Source organism: Phyllopteryx taeniolatus, chromosome 5, assembly GCF_024500385.1.
Source record: "Phyllopteryx taeniolatus isolate TA_2022b chromosome 5, UOR_Ptae_1.2, whole genome shotgun sequence".
Taxonomy (NCBI): Eukaryota; Metazoa; Chordata; class Actinopteri; order Syngnathiformes; family Syngnathidae; genus Phyllopteryx; species Phyllopteryx taeniolatus.
The window spans coordinates 5,473,788-5,487,080 of record NC_084506.1 but is presented as its reverse complement, the minus strand read 5'-3'; the positions used below and the strand labels follow the sequence as shown (position 1 = coordinate 5,487,080).

The 13,293-nt window shown below is 43.3% G+C and overlaps 1 protein-coding gene across 1 annotated transcript in view; it reads right to left on the bottom strand.

The window, feature by feature from the left end:
* The window catches only part of LOC133477983 (DENN domain-containing protein 5B-like), a 31,771-nt gene that overhangs the window by 15,732 nt on the left and 2,746 nt on the right, over positions 1–13,293 (bottom strand). The window contains exons 2-7 of the mRNA XM_061773434.1: positions 8,717–8,826; positions 7,454–8,168; positions 6,164–6,351; positions 3,399–3,896; positions 995–1,226; positions 131–281 (exon numbers count right to left, since the gene is read on the bottom strand). Coding sequence (XP_061629418.1) covers positions 131–281; positions 995–1,226; positions 3,399–3,896; positions 6,164–6,351; positions 7,454–8,168; positions 8,717–8,826 — 1,894 coding nt within the window. The remainder of the gene's footprint in view (positions 1–130; positions 282–994; positions 1,227–3,398; positions 3,897–6,163; positions 6,352–7,453; positions 8,169–8,716; positions 8,827–13,293) is intronic.

Genomic DNA, 13,293 nt, shown 5'->3' with positions numbered 1-13,293 from the left:
GTGTGGGTTTGGAACGTATCATAACGCTGCGCTAAATGGGGGCTCACTGAATATCATTTTTTGACTGATAATTCATCCTGCCTAATGTATATCGACAGCTGCTTCAAACGTCGTTCGATAAAAGACTCACTTGTTGGTGCTTTGCGAGTGTACGAGGACGTCGGCCTGCAGCTTGGGAAAGTAGCCCGGCTGGTGGCGACCCTGGCCGATCCTCATGTCCAGGAGGTGCGGGTGAATGGCGGTGTGGTCGGCCTTCAGCAGCCTGCGCTCGATGGCCTGAGCTGCAAGCCGGCGCAATGAAAACACAATGACGCTGGTCATTCGTGTGAGCAACAAAGACCTTTTCAGAGAAGATGATGGATCGTCAAAGCAGCATTTGAATACTAATTTAGCTTCAAATTAAATAAAAGAATACACGCCATATTCAATGGCTGTATAGACTAAACAGGTTTTCTGACACAGCATGTATAGAACGGCAAAATGAGGAACAGATTGGAAGACGAGACACAAAAACAGCTCATCCCCCATCGCATTCTTTAGCACCCCCCCCCCCCCCCCCCCCATCTTTAATGCCCTTCTATCCCCGCCCCACCCCCTCCAAACAGACAAATCCCACTCATTTTGCCTTTTATGTTAATTGACTTTGATGTTTATCAGATAAATGTTTTATTCAGTTTGATGTTCTCATGCACAAACACAACCTGATGGGTGACTGTGATGAAATATGTATTGATTTCCCCAGCATTTTTCTTGATTGATTGATTTCTCAGTGACTAATCAGTAGATCTTGACAGCAAATTTTATGCAAACGCAAGAGGTACGCAATTCGGTACAGTAGGACTGGCTTTAGCGAGGCGTCTGGGATGGCAGCCAAACCTCCGACGACGCGGAAGCTGTTCGCCGCCGGCGTTTACAGACTCAGCCCGTTTCTTATAGTCGTTTCATAGTTGAATACTGTATGGCGGGATGTCACGGTTGTGCGTTTCCAGTGTACCTGATTCGAAGAGTGTGGAGCATTTCCTGTAGCGACTCCCGGGAGAGTCGGCCCGGTCCGTGTCGTAGAGTCGCTCCCTCTCCAGGCGGCTGTCAAAGAGCTGCTGCAGCGGCTCGCGGTCGGCCCAGCGAGAGATCACCTTGCCGTCGGCAAAAGATGAAAACATGGACGTCTCCAGGAAGCGGGACAGGAAGTGCAAGTGGCTCACGGGCTGAGCTGAGAGGAAGGCACCCTGCGATACAAAAAGGCCACAAAGAAATATTGTTAAATGAGATGCTACGTGTTGTACATATATTGACAATCTGGCTAAATGAAACAGGGTGCGGCGACGCGAATATTATGTCCGTATGTAATTTCGATCACTTTGTCCTGCTTATCTCACAGCTAAAGTTAGCCTACAATAATTACCACCAAATATTTAGATAGTTTATCTTCAACTAAAAAGTTTACATTTGAGAAAATTCTATAGAAAGTCCTTAAGATCCTTTTTGAGGCTTATCAAATAACAAGTGACTCATCAAGAACATTAACTGTCACTCTCCGCTGTATCGCCATAGTCAGCTGACACTGACAGCAGTGCTACTGCTACTTACAAGAGAATCATTGCACAGTATTACATTTGTACAAGGCGTGTAGTTAAATCAATAACTCAATATTCGACTGGATTTTCTTGTTACAATTCAATAGTAAAACCAAAGATTTATTTTTCACATAAATTCATAATCACATTTAGGCCTGGCCTACAGGAAAGAGTTGTTTATTTGTTGTCTGGGTCCAATGTTGTGTTGGACATGCTATAAAACAATGTATTTCTTGTGTTTAGTGAATAATGCTGGAGATAAACTTCCTCCCGAAATATCGCATGCTAAAGCGCAATCTCAATATTTGTTTAAAATAAATAAAAAAATAAAAAAACCTCCCAATTTTCCCAAATCGTTCAGCCCTACTCCTGATTGATGACTGCCAAAAAAATGCCATTGCTAAAGCACTGTAAATAGTGCAAAACAGTTCAGCACAATGCAAAAAGAATATTAAATGTTAAAAGAAGGGTGAAAAGGTACAGAAAAAAGAGAACGTTAGCAGATCTGTTGCAACAGGATGCCGACTCCTTTGCCCGTTATCCTGCAAGTGGGGAATGTGTTAGGCGTGAATTGTCCTCCATCAGGTCCTCCAGGACCAGGCCGCTCAACTTGGGCGAGGCCGCGGCGGCCTTTCACTCGGCAGTCTTGATAGGAGACTCGCGATTGTCAGTGGAGATATCGTTACGTGTGCCGCTGTGTTGGTCATCGCCACACACGACAAGAGCAGTAAGCACTCGCAAAAAATGTCGTCCTTAAAACGTGTGGGCTCTCTCACGTTTGAAAACTTGGCTGAAATGTTAAAAATACGGAGGTATGGGCGTGGCCTTTATTTGCCCTGTAGGTGAATGTAATGAGTGTTAATTAATGTGCTGCGCTGCTTATGTGTGCTCTGCTGGCTGCTGCACTTAATGACCTGCAGCCAATTAGTCCAATTAGGTGCACATAAGGAGGAGCTCCGCCTCCCTCATTTAGGCGAGTGCCAAACCTTAGAGGTATTTGTGTGCGAAACAATTATTTTTGTCATTAATCCAAAGCGCTCTGATAACCTGGCAGATCCGCTTGTTTCCTGAACTTTCATGTGGAAAAGGAGCGACCATTTGTGCTTTATTCCAGACAATAAAAGAACAATCTTTTGTTTCTCCCCCATTCCCTGTGGGGCACATGGTTCCAAGTACAATGGTTCCAAATGGCGTTCCCTCGCGATATTGGAGTTCATCCTTTGCGGCCACCCTCCCCACCATGTTCAAGACTTTTAATACTCCTTACAAATTTTCACCTGACAAGCATTTAAGACTTCCAAAAACTTCCGTGTTAGTAATTATTTTCACAGCACGGCCATCTCCTGGGTGGGATGCAGCGTAAGAGAAGAAAAGGCAGAGAAGGACCTAACATTTATTCTAATTTCCGTTCACCTTTCTATGGCCTTCCGCATTATCTGTCAGCATTAAGCTATAAGACTTTTGTTGAAGCCTTTGGTGTTTAAATACACAATGTTTATTTATTTTTTGTTTTCGTGTCACATTTACAATAAACATGAACTGGAAACGATAACTAAACATCCTGAAGCAAGCATGCTGTGCCTCTTTTTTGCACAACTAATTCGTCTACACTCTCCAGATGTGTCAAACTTAGTTTTTTCCCCCCATTTTCGGCAGAATATCTGTGCGAATATTGCCGTTATTCTTCACCTTTTACAGATTATTAATTTTAATTATCCATGGGTTAGGGTAAGTTTCTATGCTCTCTCTCTATCATGAATTTTGACCTATCACGGGTGGTGGGTGTTGCATGTATCGCCATGCAATAAAGGGGATTCACTGTACCTTGTCAAAGCTGAACGTTCCCTCTCGGTTGCTCATCCAGGAATCCAAATCGATCGCGCTGTGGATGACGAAGTCCTCGTAGCGGCTGAACATGGCGGCGAAGCGTCCGGCAAACACCTCCCTTAGTTGAATGTTCATCTTTGCAACTCTCAGAGTCTCCTCCTCCTCCTCCCACACGCGGCCCAGCGTCTTCCCTTGGCCCGACACCTTGTCTCCTCCGCACCTCCAAGCCAGAGCCTGCAGCCTCTCCAGCACCTCCAGCTCTTCGCCGCCGAGGTTCCCGTTCCTTCTGTCCTCCATCAGGTCCTCCAGGACCAGGTTGCTCAGCTGGGGGGAGGCCGGGGCGGGCTTTGCGAGGGCGCCTCCCTGCAGGGGGACCCCGAAACGCTGCAGGACGTCGCTTAGTTCCCGGACCAGCTCTTCTTGGTCCGGAAAGGAGGGGAGACCCTCCGGAGAGTCCACGCAGTGGTTGTCAATGTCCACGAAGCAAAGGTTGGCCTATGCAGGAATGAGAGAAAAGCAGTGAAAAAGACTTTTCAACCAGCTCTCCCATCAGATGATTAAAATTGGATGAAACAAAGCAGTCGTTGGCGGCACTGTGGACGAATGGTTAGAACGTCTGCCTCACAGTTCTGAGGACCTGGGTTCAATCCCCGGCCCCGCCTGTGTGGAGTTTGCATGCTCTCCCTGTGCCTGCGTGGCTTTTCTCCGGCCACTATCCTCCCACATCCCAAAAACATGCATGCGAGGTTAATTGAAGACTCGAAATTGCCCGTAGGTGTTAATGTGAGTGTGACTGGTTGTTTGTTTGTATGTGCCCTGCGATTGGCTGTCAACCAGTTCAGGGTGTACCCCGCCTCCTGCCCGAAGATAGCTGGGATAGGCTCCGGCGCTCCCGCGACCCTTGTGAGGATAAGCGGCTCAGAAAATGGATGGATGGATGGATGGATGAATGCAGTCATTGATATCTTGGAGGCAAACATCCAATTAAGATCCCAGATAAAAAATTCCATCCGCTTAATAGATTCTTGGCATTTTGCCGTGATAAACCCCAAGAGGATAGTAGAGGATGATCTGAGCGACTACGGCAAGAAGAGAAACAGAAAAGGACTGGGCGATATATTTTCGATTCATTCAGGTTTTCTATTGGGAACGACTTCAAAAATAATAAATTTGTGATTTTTCCTACTGTAAACAATTAAAAAAACAATATATATATTTTTCCTCTCTTGCTGCGTTTTGCCCCCATCAACATCTGTAGCTTCCGCCCTCCCCCTTGTTTCCATCACAAAGATAACACACATACAGTTTGTCCAAAAGAAACAAATTGTATTATCCGTTGTTTGGGTTTACGCCGACAGAAGCGGAACAAGAAACTGTACGCTGCAAAGTCTGTTGAAAGCACATTGCCACAAAAGACAGCGGCACAGCGAACTTATTGCAGCATCTAAAATGTTGGCGTACAGCCGAGTAGGAGAAACATGGCCCAAGATGCCGCCCGAACGCCCCGCTCCTTCGTAGCCTGAGTTAGCCTCCAGCCACATTACGTGTTACCTAGCCGCAAGTATTTTGCTGAAGTTGCCTTACCCTATTTGTACAACAGTACACATGAGAAAATCAGTAGAGGGCTGGAGGGGGTGTCGTTATCTTCTGCAACGACAGGCAAGCGGTCTAGTCGAACCATGCAGCCATGCACGAGTTTAGAATTGTCGAAGTTATAAACGACAAGCACAGACCTCATGTCCTGCACCTCAACCAAAATGTCACGTTTGTTTTGTTCATTTATTCAGGGATAGAAGTTTATCTTTTCAAAACAAAAGTGGTAAGTGTGCTCATTATCAATTCCAACGAAGCCAAGATTCAAACTCTGCATCTCCGCTATGCTGCCCAAATGTCCCTTTGAGTCGAAGTAGCACAGTTCAGTCCGTAGCCACGCAACCTTGAGCAGTGACTGCTGACAGCCAGATTAACGAAGGTGCATGCTTACACAGCCTTACTCAGCTTCATCCTCCTACCCTCTTCACTTCCTGGTTTGTTTTGAAGCTTGTTTCCCACCCCCGTGTCATCAAATTGCACCACGGAAAATAAGCGTGATGATTAATTCACATGAATTATTCAGTATCTCGTGCTCATGTTTTGCGGCTTTGATCTAGCCCCCCCCAGCGACTCTGCTGCCTTCTTTCTCGGGCAACGTTAAAAGAGGCTTGGGCGAGATATTCACACAGCATGTAGTGATGCTGCACAGTTGATTAGATTAGTGAGCAGGGTGGACAAGGAAAATATGCAAGAGGGAATATCACGCAAGAAGAACACAAATGATGCTTAAAGGGGACGTATGATTTAAAATGGACTTTTTAATAGCTTGTACACAAATCGAACGTGAACTTTAACAACCAAGCAAATCTTTCGTTAGCCGCCTATTTTTGAAATGCGTCTGTGAGCGAGCCCTGCTGCACTTCGGTTACATAACAGTAGGGCTAATTTACATAATAACCGCCCCAACACTGAGTTACTCCGTCCATGGCTTGGCAGCTTCAAGCAAGGCAAAATTTGGGTTATGTGCGACCTTCAGATATGTGTGTATATACTGTATATGCCCTCGCCTAAGAAGAAATAGGTAGACAGTTTTTATTCAAGTGTGTAGCTCGATATTCTGCAAGTGGTAAGATTTTTCACCTGAGAAGTGTTTTGAAATATGTGGGGGGGGAACATAATCCGAAATGTAACAACATGCCGCAACAGAGAATTTCAAATGACCTCCTCACCTCGTGCGGCAGGTGAAGGGAGGCTCGCTGAGCGCCGTCCCTGCGCTGGATGCCCATCAGGAAGGGCACGGGAGCATCCAGGAGGTGGTGTAAAGGTGCCGAGATGATGGGCAGGTAGATGTGCTGCCACTGGAATGGGAACAGCAACGTCGTGATGCCCTCTGCCACCGTCATCAAGCGCTGGTAGTCTGAGGACAAAGAGGAGCGGTGAAGATGAGCGACACATTAGAACAGAGGTTTGTCAAAATGTGCTTAGACAGAGGAAAATAATAAAAAGAAAACTGGACTTAAAAAAAAAATATTGCACATAAATGTTAAATAAACATTTTATCTGAATAAATGTTAGAAAACTAACTGTTACAAAGGTTGAAATGCAAATGTGTTGTACTAAAAAGTGCAATACAACTAAACAGTACTTAACAAATGTACTGGATTAAAAAAAGGTTTGAACATTGATAATTAATTGGGTGATACTTTTGCATACCACTAGAGGGAGCCCGTGTTACACATACCAGGTTTTCAAGCTGAACATCATCGTTAAAACATGGCGGCTTGCTGTCAGAAGTTTTCCCAGCGTGCCTAGCGCTGTTGTCTAGTTGTTAAAATTCTGTTTCCTGTCATGGAGTCCCCCGATCCCCCAAATAGTTGTAATAATGTGACTTTTAATAGACCTTGTGTTTGTGTGTATCCCCCCTCTGCATCTTGTTGTTGTGTCGCACCAGGAGTGAAACTGGCATCCAGACAGAGGACGTGTCTAGTTTTCACGACATAGCGCAAGTTGGCTCATGTGTTAATGTGCACGTAGAAGTTGGAAAGTACCTTCTTAAAGCTGCAATGTCAAAACAAAACATTAGGGTGACCCTCACTATTAAACGCATTATTAACGAGCAAGCAAATCTCAGTATTATTGTGGTTGAAATACAAATTAAACGTGGATCATCACTAACTTTTACAGAATACAAACGAAATGGGATAGAAAGTCATAGGTGCGCATTTTATATGAGCAAAAGCCTTCTTGATTTTTGGGGTCAACTTTGGGGATGCGCATTATAATTGGGAGTATATTATACACGAGAAATTACGGTACACCTTTAATCCAACAAGAGAACTGCACCTAATATCTTGACTATCGTGATTATGTGTATAAGTCTTAACACAACATTAAAAAAAAACATGAATGCATTTCCTATTCTATTTTCATCGACCACTGTGCCAAACAAATGCCCCCCGCCGACTCAGGGTTATACCGAGTAAAGTGGTCAACACTAGTGCTGAAGAAGTCATGCATACCTTGAGAGTAGAGAAGGATCTGCGTCTCCAGGAGCGAGCAGGTAAGCAGCTGGACCATGTTTTCCATGCCGAGTAGGGAGAAGGCTTCTCCCAGAGGATACTCCCCCAGCGGAAGCTCACCGGGGCCGGGCCGCTGGCACAAGATGGGCCCTTGCACGCCGTGAAACCTCAGCGAGCGGCCGGGCGGAGGCAGCGGCACCTCGTAGAGGATGTTGTGGATGTAGCTTTCCAGCGGTAGAGGCGGCGCCGTTTGCGAGGCGACGGCCTGGTGCAGCTGAGAAAGGAAGTGGCGAGAAGCTCCGAGGAAGGGGAGCGGCGTGAGCAGGCAGAGGGCTTTGGACACGTACAGCGTGTCGTGAGACGGGTCGAAGGAGCCGGCGCAGCCCAGGCAGGCGGCGGCGGCGGCATTCCCGGCGGCCAGGGAATCGGCATCAGACTCATCCAGGCTGCTTACCAGCGAGTCCATGCTGGAGGTTGACGGCGAGGAGGCTGACGAGGAGGCGGACGAGGAAGAAGCGGAGTGGTGCTCCACGTGGTGCATCTGGTGAAGGGTCTGCATGGCCGTGATGATCTGCGTGCCCGTCACCTCCTCGTAGAAGGTGTGAACAAAGCCGTAGGAGCGCGAACCGTCCTCGAAGCTGACGGTGAACGAGTGGAAGTGAGACTCCATGCGGTCGATCTGAGTGCGGAAGGAAAGACCCCTCGGCATGCAGAGCTGATGACCAAGAGGGAAAATTACAACAATGACAAAGTCATACGGTAATGCAGTGTTCCCCCAAACTGTATAGAGCTGAGACACACATTTCACAAAAAAAAGGTACCTAAAGTGACCTTATACTGACTTCCTGTCACTATACATCGCTGGCATAGAAAGCTGAACAAAGATAGATTATTTGTGGTAAATAAATATTCTTCTGACCAATTAACTGGTATTAGGCCAAAAGATCTCCGCAGACTCCTTGGCGGCACAACTAGTCTCCAGGAGACTCCAGGAGTCGGCACGGATACGTCGCCGCAACCAGTGGAGACTTGAGTCTCCAGGCTCGTGAGCTCGGGGTCTTAGCTTTTATATGACCAGATTTTGCTTCTGACGACAGTAAACATATTATTCAGAAAGGAAGGAAACATTGTTTTGCGTTATCTCCAGCCATACTGTATGTGACTCGCATGTGATTCCTTTGCTTTTTGCAGTAATATACACTAATTTTATCCAAATTTACCCAGCAGTCCTCCTTATTAGTTGAACTTAATCTACAATCTCACCATGTTGACTGCATCCTTATTGAAGGGGTTCCTGTCGGTGCTCTCAGGGTAGTGGACCAGAATCCTGGACTTGAACGATCGGCGAATGGGGCTCTGCTCAAAGCTCTCTCCTGAAAAGGGGTCAAGAGAAAATTGTTTAAATTGAACCATGATAAATGGAAGGATGACATCACAAATTGACAATAGCTACAAATAGCTATAAATTACATTTATAATAATAACAGTAATAAGCCACACACACCGTCTGACCTTCAAGGAACCGACTTGATAATAACTGAAAGGACCATGCTGCAGAAAATGTTTGGACAAAGAACTTTGCAATATTTTTTACAAAAAAAAAGGAATGCACTTGAATTAGTTATTTTATCGCAGTTTCATTATTTTGGAGTTACTTGAAAATGCTGTTTTAGAAAATTATGGCCAAATAAGAGAGTTTAGCAAAGGCTAACAAACAAACTACAGCGGACCACACAATCCGCTATATCGAGGATTTTAAGTGATTGTTTTTTGGTGTGTTTTTGCAGTATACAGTACAGGCAAGTCTCAATGTAAAGTTGCACGTGTAGTACCTCATTGTACCACAACATGCCAGGCAGCACTGAGCTCTACGACGAGAGATACAGCGTTATTAACAAGAAGAAGAGGCAAAAGCGATGGGCTTCAACAGAGCGCCAGTAACAGTTGTTGCTGTTCCGTGGGCGCTCAAGTAGCAGTTGGTTGAAGGTTTAGAATTCCCGTGACACCTATGCAAATCTACGTTAGCCTGTCGAAAGCATTTTACAATATATGTTAGCATTAAGCCAGCAGACTTCCATTCGATAACATTATACAGTTACGATGAACATTTTGGTCTTGAGTTTGGAACTCATCCCCGTGTCAGCACCCAAAAGAGGCTGAATGAAACCTCAGACAAGGGGCACTACGTTGCCATGGCAGCTATTTCCTTTTTTTTTTTTTTTTTTTTTTAACATCCCACCTGACACGTAGCCAGCTTGTTGGCATGAAGATGAGAAAGAAGTGTTTAAAGAGCAGAAAGCGAGAGACAGAGAAAGAGAGTGAGAGAGGAGGTGGAGTTGAGGGGAGGTTTGTTTCAGCATTCTAATGAAAGCTTAATTAAATGGCTGAGTTCAGGCGTAATCAGGATGCTTCCTCATCTTAACAAGTTAACAAGCAGCTGAATATAAGCGGTTGTTATCCTACTGGTATACTCAAATCCACATCATTACCAGAATCAATATCTTGATATTATATATTCTTTAAGAAATACACACTTTGCTCTAAAATTGTAAAAAGAGACTAACTGCTCCCGAAAGGAAGATTAGGTTTTTGTTTTTACAGTTGCTCTATGTGTTAAGCGCAGGGCTAATTGCAAAAGTGATGTTATTATTTTTGAGGGTCAGGTTTTTACATGCCACTTGTATTTAAATACAACGATTTTGCTTAATCCAATCAGTTTTTCAAAATTGAAATATTCCAAGTTTATAATGATATAAGGAACCAAAAATTCTGGGGCCGTAAATAAGGTGGCGGGAATTACGGAATTCAGTGTCAACACAAAACCTTCTGCTCAAAGCTAAAACTAACAAACAAACAAAAGTCAGGAAAAGCCTCCTAAAACATCTTAACTTTATTTGAGGTTAATCAGAGGCACTTCAAATGGTGACAGCGGTGTGCTGACACCCACCCATTAAACATGAGTTTGAATGTGATTGGTTAATTCTGAACAGAGCCACGTCCCCAGTTATAAGAGGGTGTGCACACTTGTGCAACTACATTATCTCAGTTATTTTAACTTTACCGCGTGAAAAATTGAGTTTTAATCTTTACAGGTCACATTAATGGTGTGAATAGTTTATTTGTCTTAGTCTCGTGTTTTTATATCACAAAAATCTGGCATTCGAACAGGGGTGTGTAGACTTTTCATATACACTGCATTGTAAAATAATGATAACCTTGTCCAAATTTGTGAAATGTGAGCTTGTTGAGTTGAACACAAAATGTATATACTTGCAGGAATTGAAGAAGAAAAAAAAAAAGCATAGTGACCTTAAATAATAAGTTTGACCAATTACTGGGCTAGAGAATGTGTAAATATCATAGAGATTTACTTGTGCTTTAAGTGCTTGGAGTGTTTCGTCTGGTATGACTGAATAGCAGGTGCACTAGAGCGACTAGCCCATGCATCAACACTTGAGCAGATGAGGACACATATCAAGTTAAGGAGATTAAAAATGGCACCCCACATCTGCTGGTTCAAATTTATGGCCGGTCGTGGAAAGTACTGTACTTAAGTAGTTTTTTTAGGTATTGTATCTGGACTTTAGTGCAGCATTTATTTTTCTGACCATTTTTAACTTCAAACTATTTTTTTTATGTTATAAAAAGACAGTCTCAAGGTGACTGACAGCAGTTTCTCTTTTTTTTCCGTGGGCCACAGACAAGGATTTCTTTTTTGTCTGAATTAATTGGAGAACATTGTTTTGCATCCACACACAATCTGCAGGCCTATATACACCTGCCTTCATTGAGTGTCATCGACGTAATTGTGGTGGGACACTTTAAAGCTGCAAATTAAGCATACAGTACTATATGGACTGAACAATAAGAGTCCCAGGATTGACCCCTGGGAAACACCACAGGTGATAGCCATTTTTTCTGAGACACAGTTACCAATTTCAAGAATAACTGACCATACAAATTATTTTCTACTTTCTTTACTTTTACTTAAGTAACAGAGCTGAAGCAGTATTTCTATTTTTACCTGTCTTTTTTTACACACGTTTCTGCATTTCAGCATGTGTCCTCTCGCTGAAGGATAAACGAATAATCTTGCTCAGCATTTTTGCCAAAGTGCAAAATATATTTAGGCTTGACTTATATTTAAGCAACGTGAAGCACATATGTGCGGTCAGGGAGTCCTCACTGTCTGCTGATGACACCCCCCCACCCCCACATCACACCTCCCCCACCCCCCCATGACTGTCATCTGGCGTGAAGCCTTGGCCAGCCGGCATTCCAACGGGCAGCGTCATGTGAAATTTGATTAGGCTGCACAACACACTGCACTGCATTGAGGAGCCAACAACAGCAGATTGTTCCTGGGTGCTTGGGAATTCTCTAATGACTCAAATTAGAAAGGCTATTGCTCACACATCTCAAAACATATAATTCAGACGTCCTATGTGTGTCATATATTTTCAGTTTACGTTTTCCATCAATCTAAACCGCATAATGACAAAGTAAAAGCTGAAGAGTTGACATTTTTGTGGATTTCTTTCTTTTAAAAACTTCACCACAATTGGATAAATGCTGTGTAGTTTTGACTGTTCACTCACAAGATGACAATAAAGTGTTTTTAAATGGTTCTTGGACAACAGTTTTAGTGTACAGTGAGCCCCCGTTTTTCAGGTTTTTCTAGAGAGGCCCTATATAGAATAAAATAAAAATTGTATTTTTTAATTTAGTTTTACTTCTGCCACACACGTTAAACCCTTTCACTTTTTAAAACACGCTTTTAAAGTATACCTCAGTGCTTGTTCTTATTCTCTCTCTGTTAAGGAATGGGACAGTATCATATAACATCACTTTGAGGGAATGAAAAGAACAGTCTCGCTTGCACGTTTTTTTTTGAATAAGAGGAAAATCATGCTTGCTTCAAGCGGTTTGTCACTCCCACTTGAGGTTTACTGGGAAACTGACACATAAAACAGCACAGAATCAAACTGATTAAATGGGACGTTGCAGCATAATTTGGTACTACACTGAAGGCGCACAACTCTAATCAAACCAAATGTATTTATATTTTACTTTTCATACATTAAAATGCAAAAAGTGCTTTACAGGAATAAAAACAGACAGCAAGAAATACACAAGAACTCACCCCTCCCATTACCACATATAAACACGAAGTATATCCAAAATGTTCGTACGGCGAATGTTCATAAGTTGTATTAAATATAGCGGGGGCGCAAATGATAAACCACAATATAGCGGGGAACACTGTACTGAGTTGTTAGTATTCAGTGTAGGCATGCGCAAGTACTTTACAACCAAAACAACAACAAAACTCATAGTTATGGTCATTTGTTATTTGAACACGCATTTACTGACATGTTAGGTCGGTGTAAATGTGGATCATTTAAACATTTTTGAAAACATAATACTTGATGGCCGTGTAAACATTGTGAAACTCAGGTGGTTCCATTTCACTTGATCATTGTTGAGATGATTGGATCTTTCCAGGCTGTTGATTTGCATTAAATTCAACTGAGTGATTACATCAAGTTTGTTCTCCATTCTCTTTACAAACACGTGTGCTTTTCCCCCCGAAAATGTCATTTCGGTTCAATTTAACACAGTGGACTCACAATTAAGGTGGACAAACATGATGAGTCACATTTTTCTTCTGGGTTTACCGTAATCATGGTTTTGGATTACTGGTGATTTTAATTATGCATTGTAAGGAAGGAACCCCTTGAAAATGAGATAATGCATCTCAAGGGGCTATCCTTGAAATAAAATAAAAAAATAATAATAATGATAACATTTCTAATTTCACAGTTATGATAGTGCAGTAT